This window comes from Saccostrea echinata, unplaced genomic scaffold, assembly GCF_033153115.1.
Source record: "Saccostrea echinata isolate AGI-Se365-2 ecotype Australia unplaced genomic scaffold, CSIRO_AGI_Sech_v1 ptg000001l, whole genome shotgun sequence".
In the NCBI taxonomy this organism is placed as follows: Eukaryota; Metazoa; Mollusca; class Bivalvia; order Ostreida; family Ostreidae; genus Saccostrea; species Saccostrea echinata.
In genome coordinates, this window is record NW_026889750.1 from 10,628,911 (window position 1) to 10,650,570 (window position 21,660).

The 21,660-nt window shown below is 34.1% G+C and overlaps 2 protein-coding genes across 3 annotated transcripts; both read left to right on the forward strand.

The window, feature by feature from the left end:
- Window positions 1-10,757, forward strand: LOC133185111 (serine/arginine-rich splicing factor 6-like). 2 transcript variants are annotated; one of them, XM_061320172.1, is made up of 7 exons: window positions 1-145; window positions 377-388; window positions 7,198-7,238; window positions 9,192-9,302; window positions 9,454-9,608; window positions 10,181-10,255; window positions 10,413-10,757. In XM_061320172.1, the coding sequence occupies exons 1-7, from the start codon at window positions 25-27 to the stop codon at window positions 10,579-10,581; spliced, it is 684 nt and encodes a 227-aa protein (XP_061176156.1). In that variant the 5' UTR covers window positions 1-24; the 3' UTR covers window positions 10,582-10,757. The 2 variants fall into 2 exon arrangements, with proteins under 2 accessions (XP_061176156.1, XP_061176164.1); XM_061320180.1 differs by lacking the exon at window positions 377-388.
- A 3,466-nt stretch (window positions 10,758-14,223) lies between these two features.
- LOC133194793 (uncharacterized) lies at window positions 14,224-19,871 on the forward strand. Its single transcript, XM_061330704.1, has 7 exons — window positions 14,224-14,284; window positions 14,446-14,469; window positions 16,813-17,145; window positions 17,364-17,471; window positions 17,751-17,826; window positions 18,233-18,391; window positions 19,625-19,871. The coding sequence occupies exons 1-7, from the start codon at window positions 14,224-14,226 to the stop codon at window positions 19,671-19,673; spliced, it is 810 nt and encodes a 269-aa protein (XP_061186688.1). The 3' UTR covers window positions 19,674-19,871.
- Window positions 19,872-21,660: the final 1,789 nt, after the last annotated feature.

Here is a 21,660-nt window from a genome sequence, read left to right on the forward strand (position 1 = left end):
CGAAAATAACACCTCAAACTCAAAATGTCGCGCAGAGGAGAGGGCAGTTTGTTCATTGGAAGACTCAGTAAAAACACTCAACCTCGGCATTTAGAAGACGTTTTTGAACCATACGGACGGTTAGCAAGATGTGATGTCAAATATGGTATGTACAGATATCAGTCTGGAAATATATTTCTTAAAATTATAGGGCCTGCGTGCAAGCAACGTTTTGTCAGCCATTTTGTTTTGTTTAGAAAATGATGTCTGAGAGAGAGAGAGAGTCTCTGATTTAATTACCTCTCATACTAATAATTTGTATTTTGTGTGATTACGTGGAAAAGATATGATTTGAACACTAAGTGGCTTAAACTGAAATAAATTATTTCTTTTGTAGGTGCTGAAATGGGTAAGACAAAATTACTACTTTGCTTTTTCATGCATGTTTTTGAATTATTTTATTACTCATCATACTCATTCTAAATAAAGATGTTGACGGTGCGACCGTTAGGGCGAGTGCAGTTGTGTATATATATTTATATTTTGTATTCAATTTAGTAATTAGCAGTTCCAGTACAATCAGTAAATTTAGCTATGTAGCTAAAATTACTAACTATAGCTTTATTTACCTACCTCAAGTAGCTTTATTTAGCTATTTCAAGGCAACTTTTCATAATTTTGCATTTTATTTTAAAAAGACAAAAAGTCGCAAGTAAATGCGACTAATATTTATTCTACGTATTATTTAAAAAGCAATCTAAAGCAGAGATAGTTTTAACATTGCTGCATTTGAACACTTTTAAGGAAAATATGTATTTCCATTGTTTGAGTAGCACTTCTTCCTAAAAATTAAAATGAAAGATTTTAAGGTCAAATGTCATTTTTCATTACTCTGTCTCCATATAACTGTAGATTCTAAATGAAATTTTTTTCAGTACCTTCTGGATTTCATAAAATCAAGTTATATGTACAGCCTACCTCACACAGCGATCTGTGACTCACGGGAAATAATCTAACCTGACAGCAAAGATGAATTTTCAGTTAGGAAGGATAACTCCTATCTATAATCAGTTTTGTTGTACTAGTATAGCATAACATAGAACATCAAAAAATGTCGTGCATTTAAAATAAACTTATTCACTATATATGATTTTATTCATAAGCAGATGTTGCCATTAATTAAAGTAATGAAAATGCAAAGAACATACCTAACGTGAAAATATGTTACGTATATAGAAAAAAACTATAAACAACAGGGAGGTAATCAAACACCAAATCACTGCTTCAGTATACTTAAAAAATGAGTGACAAAAATTGCTTCCTCTGTTCAAATTGCGATTTTGCATAAAAATATCTAATTATATTTGGCAACTTTTAATCGGTGATGCAACTTGAAGCAGGCAGAAATACCTTTGCAAATAATTTTTTTTCTGTTTGATGAATTCATAACACGTTTAAATTGATTTTTGTTAACATTTCAAGTTGTAATTGATTAAATCTTAGTAAAAATAGCTTTCTTTGAACCTACAGAAATTATATTTACCTTGTTCGGACAATGTCATACACCAGGGAAGTGTTACAACTAGAATTCGCGACCTGGTGTATTGCTTGTCAACTCACGAGCAAATAAATATCAACAGGACACAACTTCCGCTGATTTAGAGTTATCGTTCTTTGCCTCCCCCTAGCGTTCAGTAGAAATGCTAGTTTGAGTAGCTGTACACCACCTTGTGTGCGATGAGGCGTGGATAAGTATGATTACTTCACATTGTGCTCATGTTAACCAAAACTGGTTTTCTTTGTTATTTCACTCAAGAAGTAACTGTCAGGTAGTGATGTACCGATTGTCGCCGACGATCGGTTGTCGGTCGTTAGAAGCTCTTCGATGCTACTAATCGATTACAAAATATATGTCGCCGACAGCGCTGCCAAAAAATAATATTTTTATTCTTTAATTTTATAACCAAATCCTCGTGCTAAGAGTTTCAAAGTAGTGATGAATGTTTAAAATATCGAAGGTATCCATGCCATGTTGATATTTTCACCGCCATGATTGAATATAGGGTCAGTCTAATAACAGAAAACGGATGATATTACGAGGTTTTCTACACACAGGAAAACGTTAACAGTACAGACGATCTGTAAACGTAATTATAATTAGGAAATAGAAGTTCAAATTCTTAATAACTACTTTCGAAACTCGTAATTCCAAGAAATAAATACATGTAATGCAAGGTGGGACTAATATAAGTAATATTCCCATTCAATAGAATTCTTTTTAAATAAATGCCAGTTCATAATATTTTAATGAGATTTTTTAATTAAAAGTAAAGAAATTAATTCTTATTTTCCAGTTTATAAAAAGGAAAATAATATTTATGAATATTTTTTGTAAAAGTCTGAACTTAAATCTGAATAAGTTTAACTTTTTTAAATATTTATTTCATTAAAGGTAAAAATTCGATTATAATCGATTATTAATCGATTATGCACAACCGATTATTACCGATAATCGATTATGATTTTTTTCCGATTTCCCATCACTACTGTCAGGTCACAAATTAACTGTTGTATATAGCCCCAAAACTTTAAGAACTTTGATTGCAATTGCGCAGAAAAAGACACATCTCCAAGAGTGATTTTTTCATGAATTGTTTTCAGATGAGTTCAAAGTTGAAAATTATCACTGCATCAAAGTGCCATTTTCTGCACTTTCTGGAAAAAAATGCTAATTTAAGAAATAAGCTTGATGTAGTAGCTAAATAAAGCTACTTCAGGTAGGTAAATAAAGCTATGTAGGTAATTCAACCTACGTAGCTAAATCTAGTGATTGTACCAGACCTGCTTAGATCTGCCTCTTTACAGGTCCAGTCCAAAGACTATTTCTACCTAGTAGCTATTAATAGCTATACCTAGGTATTTAAACCTACTTGTAGCTACTTCTACCTACTTTTACCTGTCTTTGAAAATAAAATTAAATAATAATTACATGTATTATAAGGCACATATTTAAAACAGGTCAGATGTTGTTTATTATCAGTATCTTGTGCACTTGCATGGCAAAATTTAGTGTGTTAACTTGAAAACTTTAGGAGTGAAGAATGGAGACAAATGCATGAAAAATTTCCCAAAAACATTTCATCTAAGAATGCATGAAGATAAGTGTTAAAGCGATACAGATTTGTAAGACATTTTAAACTTGGTTTTGATCGTTAGCAACCAGAAATGAAAATTGATGTAGTTTTTTTTTTATGCAAAATTCATATATTAGAAAGTAATCATTTTCAGCCAAAATTTTTGTCGTATTCATTGTCATTGTGACTGTATTAAAAAATTTAGTACTTCCCATATTGCGCCATTCCTGGGTTTTGCCACAAAATGCAGGTTAAGCAAAAAGTAGGTAAAAATAGCTACCTGGGGTAGGTTTAAATACCTACTTAACGTAGGTAGCTATAAGTAGCTACATAGGTAAAAATAGTATTTGGACTGGACCTGTTTAAACCGCACAAGACATTTGGGAGGTCTAGTGATGTCACATGACATCGTATGTTAGATTTGTGAACTTTTGATTGATATCACGAGAGTTTGAGCAAAAGCAGTTATATTTGATATTTGTTGTGCGTTATGAGTACTAGGACTGTGTCAATATATTGATTAAACAACATGTATCGATATTCAGGAATGTATCATATCGACAAAATAACTTCCAGTACATATTGGGCAGACAGTTTTTCTTATAATTCTGTGAAAAAGTTGGGAATTTCAGTCACCAAAGATAATTTTTTAACTGTTTTTAGCTCACCTCAACGAAGTTGGGGGAGCTTATGTAATACCCTCGGCGTCAGCGTCCCAGGTTAAAGTTTTTGGAGCAGTTTTTAGCTCACCTGAGCCGAAGGCTCAAGTGAGCTTTTCTGATCACATTTTGTCCGTCGTCCGTCCGTCCGTCTGTCCGTCTGTCTGTCTGTCTGTCCGTCCGTCTGTAAACTTTTCACATTTTTGACTTCTTCTCAAGAACCACTGGGCCAATTTTGACCAAACTTGGTACAAAGCATCCTTGGGTGAAGGGGAATTTAAATTGTTAAAATGAAGGGCCAAGTCCCCTCACAAGGGGAGATAATCAAGAGAAGACAAAAATAGGGTGGGGTCATTAAAAAATCTTCTTCTCAAGAACCACAGGGCCAGTAAAGCTGAAACTTATATGGAAGCATCGTGGGGTAGTGTAGATTCTAAATTGTTCAAATCATGACCCCCGGGGGTAGGGCGGGGCCATAATAGGGAATCCAAGTTTTACATTGAAATATATAGGAAAAATCTTTAAAAATCTTCTCCTCAAGAACAACTGGGCCTGAAAAGCTGAAACTTATGTGGAAGCATGCTGGGGTAGTGTAGATTCTAAATTGTTCAAATCATGACCCCCGGGGGTAGGGCGGGGCCACAATAGAAAATCCAAGTTTTACATTGAAATATATAGGAAAAATCTTTAAAAATCTTCTTCTCAAAAACCACTGGACCTGAAAAGCTGAAACTTATGTGGAAGCATGCTGGGGTAGTGTAGATTCTAAATTGTTCAAATCATGACCCCTGGGGGTAGGGCGGGGCCATAATAGGGAATCCAAGTTTTACATTGAAATATATAGGAAAAATCTTTTAAAATATTCTTCTCAAGAACCACTGGGCCAGAAAAGCTGAAACTTATGTGGAAGCATGCTGGGGTAGTGTAGATTCTAAATTGTTCAAATCATGACCCCCGGGGGTAGGGCGGGGCCTTAATAGGGAATCCAAGTTTTACATTGAAATATATAGGAAAAATCTTTTAAAATCTTCTTCTCAAGAACCACTGGGCCAGAAAAGCTGAAACTTACTTGGAAGCATGCTGGGGTTATGTAGATTCTAAATTGTTCAAATCATGACCCCCGGGGGTAGGGCGGGGCCACAATAGGGAATCCAAGTTTTACATTGAAATATATAGGAAAAATCTTCTTCTCAAGAACCACTGGGCCAGATAAGCTGAAACTTACTTGGAAGCATGCTGGGGTAGTGTAGATTCCAATTGTTCAAATTATGACCTCTGGGGATAGGGCGGGGCCACAATAAGTACTACGGGGGGGGGGGGGGGGAAATCGGGTGAAAAACAGCAAGGCCAAAGTTACTCAGGTGAGCGCTGTGGCCCATGGGCCTCTTGTCTTTTCAAGTACTTCTATGCCCTATACCAATCAGAGATGCATGGAGGATGCTTCTAGTGTGTTTCATTGTACCAGTCAAGGTTTCAGATGCTGCAATTTCAGCTAAAGAATGACCAGGTTAATGTTTTTGGAGCAGGTTAAGGTTTTGGTGCAGGTTAAAGTTTTTGGAGCAGGTTTCATTTCCAAGTAACTATAGGCCCTATATTGACCAAACTTGCATGGATGATACGTCTTAGGATGCACACTACTGAACTTGCTTTGGATCTGGATCTGACCTACATTTTCCGGATGAGTGACCAGGTTAAAGTTTTTGGAGCAGATCTTATTTCCAAGTAATTATAAGCCCTATATTGACCAAGCTTGCATGGATGATACGTCTAAGGATACACACCACTGGACTTGCTTCGGATCTGGATCTGACCTACATTTTCCGGATGACTGACCAGGTTAAAGTTTTTTGAGCAGATCTCATTTCCAAGTAACTATAAGCCCTATATTGACCAAACTTGCATGGATGATATGTCTAAGGATGCACACCACTGGACTTGCTTCTGATGCTGGATCTGACCTACATTTTCCGGATGAGTGACCAGTTGAAGTTTTTAGAGCAGATCTCATTTCCAAGTAACTATAAGCCCTATATTGACCAAACTTGCAAGGATAATACATCTAAGGATGATGCATACCACTGGACTTGCTTCAGATGCTGGATCTGACCAACATTTTCCGGATGAGTGACTAGGTTGAAGTTTTTGGAGCAGATCTCATTTCCAAGTAACTATAAGGCCTATCTGAACCAAACTTGCGTGGATGATGCATCAAGGGACGAACACTCTCAAACTTGCTTCAGATGCTGTATTTGACTTGCATTTTCTGGATGAGTGACTAGTTTTAAGTTTTTAGATAAGTCCATTCCCAAGCAGCAAGCCATATCAGACCAAAATTGCATAAATGTTGCATCTAGGGAAGCTCACTACTAGATTATTAGTTTAGTGTGGGACTTTGCCTTATTTAAAGACAACATTCGTTGAGATGAGCTCTGTAATCTCTGATTACCTATGTTTTAATTAAAATTGGTCAATAATGAAAGAAGCATTAAGGAGATAGCACATCTGAATTAACTATTGCAAAATACATAGACAACTATATTTTAACATATTAGTTTTACAGTCATTAAAGTTTGAATTTGAAGTGTACTTTGTAAAGACAGTGAGACATGAAGTCATGAACTTCCAGTTTGGTGGTAAAACACCCATTTTTTATCAAATTTTTGCATTAAATCATTTACAAACCTTTCTGATAGTGATAGACTTGTTAAAGAATCCAATATATCGCACATCGCATTATAAAATATTGTATCATGTCATATCGAAATATTTTGGTCAGTACACAGCCCTAATGAGTACTGAAGTTTACTGCCAGAAAAAAATTCTATTTGATTAAAATGCAGTAGTCTGAATTTTCTAGGGATGGGTATCGGCAGAAATTTCGTATCGTGATATACCACGATTTTTTCCCAAACGTATCACGATAAATCGTGATATTTATACACACAATTTCTACTACAATTTCAAATGAATTTTCATAATATTTCTTAAAAAATATGCTATAAACATATAACTTTACCTTTTTATTTTTTATTTATTTAATATAAAGCATGTTTGGATGCCGTTGTTTAACTGTTTTCAACATTTTTTACATTTTCTGTAAATGTCATTCAATAGTTTGAACAAATAAATGAATAATTTCCGGAATTTATAGTTATGTACCAAATACAGGTATTTTAGTCTCCGTATCACGATACGTATCACACAATAAAAAATCGCGATATACCGGTATACCGATAAAATCGCGCATCCCTAGAATTTTCTCTTTGCCCGGGCTTTGTCATAAGAGCTAGCAGTGTGAGCTTTATTACTGAAATTGTAGTTCTTTGAAGATAAATTAGTATAAACAATTTCAACTATGTTAAAAATGGTTGGAAAAAATGTTATTAAGTTTGGCTCACACTTTATTATGTTGTTATTTTTTTCAGCTTATGGCTTTGTTGACTATGAAGACAGAAGAGATGCAGAGGTATAAAACAATACTGTGATGTCATAAAGCTGCAAAAATGGCATATTGATCAAAGTCCAATGCTCAAATTGTTACTGTTTATCTAAAATATTATAATGCATAGAATAGCTTTACCCAAGGACTAGTGGTTTTAAATATTTACGCACTGATGTACAGAATGCATTACTGTACCTGTCATGTGATCCAAATGTTTTGGATGTGAGCATTTAGTTCAATCACCACATTTCAAGGGGATTCAGAGAGGTACAATAATGCATTTAATTGTCAAAGAACTGTCTCAGACTTAAAAAAAAAAGGTTTAGTGAAGTAAGTAATAAGTACATAAATGCAGATCTGTCCCGAGAAGTTTGACACAATGCAGTGAACCATTGACCCTTGTCTGTCCAAATGACCGAGACTTTGAAACGAAAAATTGGCAAATTTTGAAAGTAATTTTTAGTAATTTTCATGTTAATTTGAAAAAAAAATTGATAAAGAAGCTAATTAGTTTTACATTGGTCTCTTACACTGCACAAAGTAAAAGTCTTAATGTGAATAGACAAATACTTTTCTTATTTTAACAAAAGAGAATATTTTTACAATTTTATGTTAAAAAAAGACACAAACATGTTTCAGTAGACCAGTTCTTGTTCTTTTTCATAAAGTCCCCTTTGCTTAATTGGGCCAAAAAAAATTACTGCAAAGAATTGTGTTTGATATTGCATATTTTATAAGAAACACACATCTGTGCAGGTGTATGTTTAGGAAGTTATGACAGGTTTCTGTTCTTAAAAAAAAGTCATGCAAGAAACTTATGGGTGGAGTATGTTTATTAGTATATTGATAGCAATTTGGATTAGTGTAACTGCATTCTCCAACAGCAAGTTGAGTCCCATTTGAAAAAAAAGTTTTCCTGTTAAGTTTTTCGATATGTTTTTTTTTTTTTTTTTTTTTTTTGTTGTAAAAATTGTGATAATTTTCTGACATTAAATTTAGAAATTAAAAGTAATTTTCTGATACTATTGTGTACAAAGTGCACTGTCAATAGCAAATTTATTAAAATCTTTTGAAGCTTCAGGTTTGAACAACCAATGCTCCATCATGGAAGAAATATGTTATACATGTATTCTAAAACTGTTTGAGGGAGAGACTGTGTGTGTGTGTGTGTTGAAAGGCAGTGCTGATGGCAGTGTTTTAGTGCATGTTCACATAACCAGTAGTGCTAATCCAATTCAAATTTTCTTTTCACTTTTACTGGGATGGAAACTTGGCACCATTAATTTGAAGTACTGTAATAAGCGATTAAATAGTTTTTAATTAGATGAATGGTGTATGGGTGTAAGTGAACTTATTCACACAATTACTATTTTTACAGGATAAAGATATCTAATGTATTGTGTATGTATATTAAAATATTGATTGCTATGAAAATGACAGTGCGACCATTATGGCCTAGCTGTGAATGTGGACAATTTAGTATTAGCCCATTGTTGCCATCACCGATTTTAAACTGGTGTAGCGGGCCACTATAGCTTCCACCAGAGTTGTTTTCCCTGGCAGCTGATCAGGTCATCAGGTTCCTTAGTTATTTGGGAGTTCATGCTCCATGCTTTCCTATGCCTGCCCACCCATAGGGAGCCCCATTAGCCAGTTCCTAGTCAGTCATGTCCTATGAGCCATGTTCTGTTTGCCATTTGCCATGTTTGCCATAGTTGCCAATGCCAAAGTTCAGGGTAAAATCTTCAAGCTTTGTTTTCTCAAAGCAATCTTATCTTTGGAGTCTAGTGGAATTATATTTCTTAAACAGTTTTACTGTGCTGTAGAATTTCCAAAGATAATTAAGAAACCAAAATGTAAAAATTATCTTTGTACAGTTGTGGCTGTGTGGTAATCTCATTCTCCCTCCTCTGCATGATAAAGAAGACTGTAATTAACAAGAATTATAGAATGTTACAAAAATTCATCTTATTTTAGGATGCACTAAAGTATGAAAATGGAAGGGAGATATGTGGATCTAGTATTCGTGTGGAATGGGCAAAGGGAAATCCACGACGGCCATATTCATCATCATCAAGAGGAGGTGGTGTAAGTATGTCTTTCAAAATGTTTGAGAGCAGATACACATTGAGTTTGGTTAATGTATTCAAAGAAGTTCAATTGAAATTGTATGTGACTCGATGGGTACTGCTTACATAGAGGATTGTCCTAACTCTTCATTGTTTCCAATCTTTAACAGGGAGGTATGTACGATGAATGCTATCGCTGTCACAGAACTGGACACTTTGCACGAGACTGCCCCAATGACAGCTCTTACGGATTCCGTCGCTCCAGAGGTGGGGGAGGAGATAGGAGTGGGGGAGGAGGACGTTACGGCTCTCGTAGAAGAAGCAGGTACTAATGAATACTGTATACTGATAAGTTTTTTTGTGACTAAACATTGTATCATGTCTCTTACCTAGTGACATCTTTAAAACGTTTAAAAATTATCAGTATGTATACCATATTTCCTGTGTTGGCCATAACTCTGTAGTATAGATATTGATAAGTTCTGTTTATAATTAGGACTAAAGGATGTTTAATAAGACTAAAGTGATGTAACCTAAAAGACCAGAATGGCTTTAATTGAAGTACAAGAAAGTTCTTTTCCTCTTAAATGTTATTAAAATGCCTTGATTCATGTAGATTCCAAAATATATGCCAGGAAATAATTATCGCGTAATTTCGCAAGAAACACCACTCACAAAATAATATTGCTTTATTTTTATGGTGCTAAAATCCATGCAAAATACCTTGATCAACCATCCACTCATGAATTATTGTTCTCACTATTTGACGTTCAAGAGTAATTTCACGATAATAAGTACTTGTGAAAATATGGAATCTGCAGTATCTTCCCCGAAAGCTTGACTAGGATTTTGATATGAGTATTGTTCATTTTAAAATCAGTATTTATGTATCTCTAGGTCACGGTCTAGATCCCCATACAGACGAAGAAGGTCCCCCTCCAGAAGTCGCAGCAGAAGCAGGGATAGGAGAAGGTAAGCCATATGTTTGTTATTGGAAAATATTAACACTTGAAAGAAAAGAAATCCTCAAATCCATATTTTGGTAGTCTGTTGCACGAATTAATGATGTAGTGTTTTAATTGTGTCAAAGATGTCTCCCTTTTAGGCTAAGCTTTCTGTACTATTGTAGATCTAGATCTGGTAGTCCTGACAGGAGAAGAAGCCGATCAAGGAGCATGTCAAAATCTCGCAGTCGTTCTAGATCTATCAGTCGGTCAAAGAGCAGGTCACCAGTTAACGAAGGTGGTGATGCGAAGGGCGGATCACGATCTAACAGTCCTGCCTCTGATCACGAATAGTCCAGCGGTTTCTGTATTAAGCCAGTAGGATTAACAGTAGTGACCGGTGGTGTAGAGGACAGTGGTTCATTTTCTTCATTTGAAATCAATTGTCATGCTTTCTGTTTTGGCATTTTAAAAAAGAAATCTCACCATTTTAGGAAACATATCTTCATAATAAATGTTTTTAAATGAAATTTATTTTTCCATTTGTTTGTGCAAGTACATGTACTGTGCTCATGAACAGAACAAGTATTGTGCAAAAGTTGTGTCTTGCAGGACACTGTTTCAGTGCTATTTAAAGCTGTTACAGTAATTCAGAAAACTGGACAATTAAAAATACTTTTTAAAATTTTTATGTTAGTTAACAAAATCTATAGTCACTAGTATGAAAGGGGGAGGGGGTTCCTTTCTATGATTTTAAACAATTTTAGCCTTGATACTCCAGCTGAAACAACTGGTGCAGTAAATTGCATGCTTTGAGTTGCAGCTGACAGGAATGGGAGGAAAAAGCATGGTACTTACTAATGTAAAGAAAACAAAATCAGATCTTCGTGCAAAAATTGTTTGCCATCTTTTTAAAATGCATACTCGGCAATATTATACAAATGAGTAAAGTTCAAACCGTCATTGAAGTATCAAGAAAGTGAAAGTAGACAAAAAAGAGGAATGGATTACCAGATGATGTGGATATTTGTAGTCTGTGTAGAATCAAATTACATAGCAGTCTGGGAGTTAAAACATAAGTTCTAATGAATTTTTAAACATGACCTTGAGACAATTATGCATTTAACAGGTACTTTTAACTGAACCAAAGTCTTGCATGTTCATGTCACCATTTGTTCAATATTCTGCTCAGTGGCTTCGATGCACCAAGAACTTGAACGCTTCTTTTGCCTTTCTACTTGCGATATTAAAGGATTTGTTTTGGGTAAACTAACACAATACAAAAATTGCTGGAACTGAATTTAAAAAAATAAAATGTTTATGTAGAATTGAGACCTGTATGTACACCAACTGTTTAATATTTGAGTGTAATGCATATTTAATATAGCCCGCGTGGCGCAGTGGTTAGAGCGTTTGCTCTAGAGTCAGGGAGTAAGGAGTTAATCCTTACATCGCGGATTCGAAACCCACTGTGGGACGTGGAGAGCGGTTATTCGGATGAGACCGTATAAACCGACGTCCCGTGTCGCAGTAGGTGCTGGCACGAAAAAGATTCCTTACTGCTCAATGGCCCTGAGTGCCGAGTATAGTTCAAAATTTGCAGCTCTCCACCGGCAAGTGGTGGCGTCTCCGTATGAGTGAAAAATTCTCAAGAGGTACGTTAAACAACAATAAGCAAACAACATAATTAATACTACATTGGAACATAGATATTTGTTATATTTTAAGAGCTTTAGATTTATTACATTTAAAATAGTCAAAATGATGTTTATTAAAAACATGATTTCTTCCCCTATATTCATCCCCATACCACAGTCAAGTAATCAAAGTATTAGTAAATTTTAATTAAATTACATTTAATATTTTTATGATGATTGCGATAATGTAATCAAAAAAGTCGTTCCTTTTTCCTTCCCCTTATGACCGTTTCCTCTCATTTTCTACCTGGATAAAATGGTGCTGCTTGAGGGCTAGATAAAAACAAGCATTCTGAGAGTATTGCATTAGAATACTAGTTCCCTACCGGCAAGTGTAATCTGGTTCCCGTTAAAAATTGAAAATGCCATAGATCCGTCAAAAATCAGTGAAGCGGAACAAAATGTAAACTTGATCTATAACTCATCAAGATAAAGTCACATACCAAAAATATCTCAATATCTGCAAGCGTTTTGAAAAAAAAAAATGCGGAAAACCCTGAAAAATTGAAAAGGTCGTAATTCCGTCAAAAATCTTTGAAGCAGAACGAAATGCAAACTTGATCTGTAACTCATCAAGATTCACTTGCATACCAAAAATCAGCTCAATATCTGCAAACGTTTAGAAAAAAAGTGCGGAAAACCAAGTGGGACAGACTGACAGACAGAGGGACAGCTAGACAGGCAGACGGATGGACACACTCAGAGGAAACCTATAGCCCCCTCCGGATTCACCGGTAGGGGACTAAAAATATTCGTTCGGACAATTACATATTTGTTTGGACATATTAAATATTCGTTCGGACGAATTAGATATTTGTTCGGACAAATTAGATGTTCGTTTAAACAAATTAGAAAATCGTTAGGACAAAGAAAATACATGTATTTGTTTGGTGTTCGGAAAAAATAGATACTTGTTCAGACAAATTAGAAATTTGTTTGGACAAATTAGATATTCGTTTAAACAAATTAGAAAATCGTTAGGACAAAGAAGATGGGCGAACAAGGCCCATAGTGCGACAAACGTGAAGGTGAAAAATTAAATCTCAATTATATCAAAATTTTCTTTGATATTTCATCGAAAAATAAAGTATTCTTTGTGTAAAATGTCGACAGTTTGCAAATATCTCACAAAGATTGAAATTATTTGCCTATGAAATAGCATACACACACTGGAGAGGGCAAAAAGGATCGTTTTCTCATTCTATAACCCAATTTTTCGATAAGAGTGGGTTTTCGTTCCATAATTTGAAAGATTATCCTCAAAGTTTGCGTAAAAATATACATTTTTTGGTTAACCAAAACGTGGAGCAAAGACCCACTGTACCTTAAAAATACACTTTTATGACACAACATTCGCATCTTTCCGAGAAATCCTTGAAGTCCATTTAGACGTATACAAGATATTATAAGATAAACAGATAAAGGATTGCTTGCCGGGGAAGAAAAAAAGAACAGAAACTACCGATTCTGTTAACATGTCATTTGGAGATGTATGTATCATTATATCAAAGTAAGTAAAAAAATAAATTCTGGTTTGTCGTAAGATGGAGATAGCAACTAAACCGTCTCGATAGAGACTAAAACTGCCAATTTCTTCCCAAACATGCTGCTAAAATGCATATTAGAATGTTTTCAATCTCACTATTGCTATGCTATGGCATCTCAACTGTTCAACTATGAGACTTATAATGTTAAGAAAAGACAGAGGCAAAGGGAAAATCAAAGAAAATGTAATAAACAGAAAATTCAATGTCTTGTAGTTGAATATGAAATTCACTCGTGAGACAGGATTTTTTTTTATCATTTCACTAGTACTTCGCACTCGTGAAAATAAAAAAAAAATCTGTCACACTCGTGAAATAAATCCCATATCCAGCTACAAAACATTGAATCTCTCTCTCTCTCTCTCTCTCTCTCTCTCTCTCTCTCTCTATATATATATATATATTATGCTCTCTCTCTCTCTCTCTAATTCTTGCTCGCCTTAACAAGCTGTGATTGGACCATTTAATACAGGCATCAAACTTGCACAGTTTTGGCGAGACTCTTGGTGCCTACTGACTTCACGAAATGACGATGGGACGAGCAAAGCAAAAACTTTGTCCCCAGCGATTTTGTAGCAAAGGCGTTTAAAATTCACCTGTCGACACCAGTATGTACATCAGACTCAAGTCCACTAACAACAATTTCCGATCTAGTAAGTGACAACAACACAGGACTTGATAAACTGAAGGCAACCCTTAAAAAGGAGCGGAAGAACTTTATTTGTAACTCTTATACTGGTCTGCCAGTGACAGATATGACTTTGATTGTAACCAGCCTTCTTCTATTTGAATTGAAACTGATTTACTACGTATTTGGTAAGAGACGACATTTAGCATGAGATACCTAGAAAATAAATGTGGAGATCTCTCTCAATACTTCGGAAACTCTTTTTCTGGTCAAAGTAATTAGAAATAGAAAAGAGAACATGCAGTTGTAAATTAGTGATTGATTGGTTTATAATTGTTTATTTTTATAGGTCAAAGAGCCTGTCATAAAAATGGTAAGTGATCTTAACGGTAAAGAATAACATTTAAATATCAGAGAAAGTATTTCCTGATTTGTTTCTTTGTGCCACATCTATATAATATTGGTCTTTTCCACTAGAATGACTATACATTTTTATCTAGTTTTGGCATTGTTTTATATTTCTCTTATCACAACCGTTTGTCGTGCCCCTTTCCCTTTCGTAAAAGTTAATTATATAAGCATCCCCTTGTTTTTTTTTTAACTATTTCGAAATAATAAATATTACAATTGCTAAAATTACATTACTGAAGATGATACCTGAGAAACAAAATGCAAGGTGATAAAAGCATCTCTGACAACAGCATTATTGTTAACCAATGGGAGTGCGGACATGTAGTACCAGGAACACACTGAAGTTCAAATGCAGTGAAAAAATGTAACGTTGTGCAGAATACATGTCTGCTTTGTTTTTCAATGGACATTCCTATGGTTCGACGCTTGGTCAGCTGGTAACAATGGTGACAGAAGTGGGGTAGGTACATGTAGTCCATTCGTGTCTATCATTCAACAGCCGGTCTGCAACTATGCCAAAGCAGCCACTCTATCACTCATCGTTGATCACATTGTATAGAAAAAATTGACTCCATTAACAGCAATTCGAAGAAATGAATTTTCCTTTTCAACCTTTCCTTCAACATGTGAATTCTTAAAATGAACTTAAAGATTTTGTCAATTCGGAAGACTGAAAAAAAATAGAAATGATCTCTCGCATTCACAATTTCACAAAATTGGGGTACAAGGTACGCTGATCAAGGTTTCACTAACTCAAAAGCAAAAAAAAAAAAACACCTTGTGTTGTTATCCATGTATGCTGGTCTTGTAAATATTGTGTAATGGCAAAATTAGGGTCAAAAACTAGTTCAGGCATTTTCAACGCCATCTTCTTGCCTATCGTGAACGTTGACCAAGTCCAAGATGGTTGAGAATGGTTTGGAACAACTACGGTAACAGTTCAAGAAATGTCCTGTTTTCATGCACTCGGTTATTTGGATTGTTCTCCATTGCCAAGTACGATACAATGTACAATATTCACGCTCAACAGAATTGAAGGAACTTCCCATCTTTGCGCCTCTTATATCTTTTTAGAAAGTCTCTGACTTTAGATACCCAAGTGTAGATGGCATCCTACAAAATCACGCCATAGTTATTTATATACTTTGATATATTAAGGACATACGCAACGTAGTTTTGAACTTTAATTTCATATTCCCTGAATAATTTAATAGTTACAATAACTGAGTGATTTTTGTGCAATGTTATGATGTCCCGTAATACACTACTGATTCCTGATTCAAATTTTTGAGAGATATCCGCTGAAACTTTTTCCCCTTAATTTTTCTTTTAAAAATGCAATGATTTTCATTATTTGATATCTGTTCAAAAATCCCGGAAATATATGCTGATATTTTGTCTACGAACATGTGATGGTATTATGATTTTAAACTAAAAAATATCTCGGAAAATTATCAGTGGGAAAGGTACCTTGTAAAGTACATGTCCATGTACATTGCATATGTCCTTAATACATAATAGGCGTGTGTTATGACAGTTACCTAATGTAACCGAGCAGTAAGAATGATATGAAGAAATCAGATGTTGGTAGCCATTTTATTTAATGAAGTTTAAAAAGACATTGACCTATTACAGATATAAAGAATAAATTAGAGAAAAATACAATTTACACTACAGTTTCATAAACTTTGACAATAAGTTACCGTTTAATGCAGCATACATATATTAGATAGAAAAAAATGTTCTTTAGCAAAATGAACTTTGAACTTAAACACAAATATAAGAAATTACTCAGACTTTAACTGCAAAAATACAATAACGTTTAAACTTTGCAATTAAAATAAAATGCCATACTCAAAACTTTTATAGTAAAGTAACAAATAAATAAATATGATAGTTATATACCACAAGGTGCAGCTGATATACGCTTGATAGATAGTTTCCTTATTAAATGTAATACTGCCCAATTTTGCTTAGTTTGAACGGTTACTTATACTCAAGGTAAATTAAAACTATAGGATAATATCAAATGAACCAATGAAATTGAAAATAGAAATCGACTCAATCCGATGCGCAAAAGAATTATATTACAAAATATTTAAGATTACTTTAGATGAAAAGAAGAATAGAATGATCCCAAAGCGAATAAATACATAAGAGATAAATATTAAATCTGTACTTCCACACTAAAAACATACAAGTTTATCTTTTTTTCAAAAAAACCTTGTCTTTATCTTATACTACATGTACTTTAACCTTATGCTCTCAAAAGAATTATTTCACATGTATATTTTCTACTTTTCAGTAACTACTCTGGGCAGTTGTGGCGGACGGAGTGTGTCAGGGGATCAACTATCAATAGACTTCGGCATTATTGAGTATCAATGCAGTTGCAAGATTAACTTCAATTTTACTGGCAAAGTCGAGTACCTGCTCGAGGCTATAGACCAAAAAGGTTGTGGACGAAGAATAGAGATTAAATACAAAGATCCTACGATCGAAAAGCAATCAAAGAACTGTGGAGGCAAACTGGAAAGTTTAATTGTTAAACCCAATGGAACTTCAACGGTTAGACTAACTTCAGATCCCTCCAGAAGAAGCGGGAATACAAGATACTGCTTCACTCTGCTGAGTCCGGGTATATGTTATTTTTCTAATGCTTTATCTCAATGAAAATGATTTTTTTTGTAATGCGATGCGCATGCAATGTTTGATGAGTATTCTAAGTGTGTCATGACAATCCTCACTGAGAAAGAGTGTGCAGAAATTTCAATAAGTTTATAGACATCTGTAGTATTGCTTCTTTATTACAACTTAATAAACCATTGCTAAATCTGTACTTTTCTTTACATTTAGTCGATTCCTACAATTTCATAGTAACCTGCAGTCTCGTGTACGAAGGAGAGGATAGAACTCTTAAGAAACCACCAACAGATGGTTCTCCTACAGAAAGAAGATTGTCAGGTTATTTAAATAAAAAACGAACAATCTGAAAATAGATTTGAAAATATATTTGTGTAAAGAACACAATCTCAGAAAAAGTGTCTTAAATTGAAGCATTCAGTATTCTCTGATTATGTAGATATTACTTAATTACCGATGAATGTAACATTTTTGAATTCACAGGATTTAATATCTTTTCCTGCGATGCATTATAGGATAAAAAAGCATTATACACTTAATAAAAATCGCTTATTCCATTTGATGATTTTCACATTTATATTACTAATATGTATATTGCAGTTGTGTTTGCTTCACTTTTTGGAGTTGCTGTTATTGGGATGTTTCTTCTCACAGCAGTGCTCTTAAACGTAAGAAGGTAACATCTATAGTTAAATATTACAGAAGCTAAAAAGATTCCTGTATATTGTTAACTCAGCTTATTCAACAGCAAGTATTATGAAGTTTGCACCAGCTTGGAGTCTTAAAACGAAATTCACTTTTCTTTGTTGGCTGCTTTTGGCAAAGGAACGAAAATGTGAGAATCAACGATGACTTGAGATAATTTAAAAATGCCTAAATCTAAGAACTAAACTAACAAATTCATTAAAGAAACGAATATCAAGATTTTTCCAAAAACCTTGGAAGACGTAACATAATGATTGTCTCCAATTACAGTTTGACTTTATAGTTAATAATTCGAATTCTACATTCATGAAAATAGCCAAGAATAGAAAAGTAAATTATCTCATTCAAATATGATGCAGCTATTAAATATCTTTCAGAAGGTGGAATAAGTCAGATAGAAAACTTGGTCCAGATGTAGGGTCTGCAGAACAACACAATTCGACTCCCCCACAAATCGGCTCTGTCTACACGGAACTAAACCTATCTGTAAATTACTCAGAACTAAACGGATCATATTCAGCTTTAAACGACAACAGGTTAAAAAAATTTAAATGACGAAAATTACTATAAAAGATTTGAAAGAGACAAAACTTAAGGTATGTCACTCGGGACATGAGCTATATTAAGGATTTTTGAGATGTATATTTTAGATAACTATTCATATAACATGACTCAAAATTGCCAAGAAAATTGGGGACCAATGTGCATCTTACAGAGCAATGGTACAATTCACTTGACTTTTTTGCACTTAAATTGTAACTTTTAGATTAATCACTATAACCTTTATCATATTTTACCGAAATCAATCACGGCAGTAAATATAATCTTATTTTATATAAAATACTTTGAATAATAATTAGTATTGGAAAAAATCCTGCAAATTAATGCACGTAAATTATTGTGTGACCTTTTTTTGCACTAAAAATGTCATATTTTAGGTATTAAAAATCTAAAAAGACAATAAAATATTCCCTTGTATCAAGCTTTTTTATGACTTAAATGCTGATCGGTTGAAAGTATCGTGTAATTTCATAATGGTCAAAATATGAGATTTTCAGCTGAAAAACAATGTACATTTTATCTTAACTTTTTAAATATATCTTCATCTTTAGCCAAATTCTGTTGAGTGAATGTGTAAAATTTGTTTTAAAAATATTAAAACCTCTATTCAATATTCCTAGCATATAATACTAAAAAAAAATTCTCCAAGTAAGAATATATAGGGCTTAAGTTTAAAGATATTAAATCAAACAGATGTGTAGACTTTGAAGCATGTTCTTCCAAATATCATTCTTCCACAAAAAAATAATCCCCCATAAATCTTGTTTCTTTACAAATTTGTGAGCAGTTTTTAAATTGAATATTGTATAATTTTCATTGTTTAATTCAAATATGTCATAAAAATGGAATTATAATAAATAATTTTGAAGTAAGAGGTTCTGACCAAACTTAATTTTTTCTCAAAAGCTGGCGAGTGACATACCTTAATTTGATAAGATTGATGTGCCTCTTCAAAATAAAACCGGTGTAAGTGAAGTTAAGGCCGTATTCTTTTTCACATAATACTAACTTAATGGGAATGCGGGTAATGTGTGCAAGAAATTCTCTCTCATTCACATAAAGAATAATTGCTGGTACCAAAGGATAATATTAGGAAGATGGATGCTGTTTCTGGAATTTTGGTCAAATAAAAACAAATAACGATAAAATTCATCTGAAATCGTATCATAAATTTCATCTTACTTATTTTAATTTTATTTTATTTACAGAATGTTTGAAGATGATATGGGATATATAGTTCCTATCAACAACCACTGATATTCAACTCTACCTAAAAGGCGTGTACAGGGCATACAATCACATTTACCAAAAACACAACCGATTAAAAGTAATATTGCCACGTTTATTTCAAATGTTTTTTTTTTCCAGAAGAATTGTCCTTGATTGCCATGGTTATTGTTTGTTGTTATTTATTCTTTAAGCCACATGGCTTAACATATCACCTTATCATTATTCAACAACATATTAAAGATTGATTGATTATTGTTGTTTTACGCCGAGTCGGCAATATTTCAGCCATATTTCGGCGGTACATATTAAAGAATAAATTAAACAGAATAATTTTTTTTAAAGATTACTTGGTTAATTTTCTTCTGTCAGAAGTGAAGTTTGTAGTAGAGTTTGTGGTACAAGTTCTACAATGATACACATTGAAGTGGTAAAATTTTTCGTTTGAATGGAACTTTGTGGTCTTTCTTAAAGAAGTCGACTTTTACTGAAACATGCTCATTTCTTTACAAAAAAGAAAGCACAATTCGTCGCAATGTTTTTCAAACGCTTACTCTCTGCGACTAGCAAAGATACTTTGCTGAAATATAGGGATTTTATGAAGTTAGAAGAGAGAGTGAGGCTCTACTTCTATTCTCGCTTGACTGTTTGGTTTCAGTGATTTGAGTTCTACTTTTTATATAAAACAGAGAACCCAACAATACCCCTGACAGCACTGACCAATCGTATTGAATTCTCTTTATGAGTGAGTATGTTGCAAACAGCAACATGTGGTCATTCAAAGCCCGTAATATCAATCTCCCGATTCAAAGTACTGTAACGTATTTACATTAAACACAGGGGTCGTACCTGGTCAATTCCAGGGTTTGGGGAGTTCAACATTAAATGATTGGAAATAATTGGTCTGATTTTAGTGGACTGCCGAAATATACAAATATGTCCTAACCTAAAATCAACTAGTAAAGCACCATCATAATCAGAGGCAAGCAACAATTAATTAACTGGTAGTCCTAACCTAACACTAAAATAAGAGCCTAGTCGCCCTCAGACTATCGCATATACTGTAGGATGCCTTATTCAGGACGGACAGTATATGTGATAGCCCTTCAACCACTACACTCACTGAAGGATGCCTTATTTAGGACGGACAATGAGTATAGCGGTCAGCCAATGCAGACGATATCACAAACTATATGGCTAGCCTCTTTACTGGAGGACAACCTCTTCGTGGCAGGCCTTATAACTGGTTTGGCAAACCTTAAATGGCCTTCCAAATTCACTCTCAAAATGTGAAAACAAGCGAGGAATTAATAACTGAAAATACTTTATCCAGTATACTTTCATTCGTCTTCTCTCCTTGGCTGCATCCGAAGAATAACCGTAAACGACTGCGGAGTCTCCGTATATATACACAATTAAAGTCACGTGATGTCAACAGTGACTAATTGAGAACTAAGCATGGTCATACCTTAAAATTCTGGAATCATTATAGTACAAGGACATTTGATTATTTTATTGCAATACTTTTTGTTCACACATCAAAGCGCTAAGAGTTTTTTGAACGAGAGATGGGGAACATCAACTAAAAAATGTAACAAAATAATAAATGCATGTAATGTTTAGCTTTCACTTGCATACTGTTAGGTGTGTAGCTTTACTAGTTTTCATGTTGTAAATTTTCCTATATTATCTTAACCAAGTCAATTTACATTTGAACATGATATGATTATAGGACGTAAAACAGGCTTTGACTTACCATCTGTTACTATTTTCTACAAATGCCGTAGTAAACAACCATTCAACGTGTTCGATATGATTGGTCAATACTTTTGGTGGTATTTGGGAGTTCTGTGTTTAATATGCTAAGTAGTATGTATGTATTTTATTGAATTCAAACAGATAATCCATAAATAATGTAGTATTCAACGTGTAAAAGTTTGGCACGCTTGATCAAGACAACTGACATGCTAGTCTGTCCAATTCTATTAAAGCAGAACGACAAAACCTTTCAAGGGCA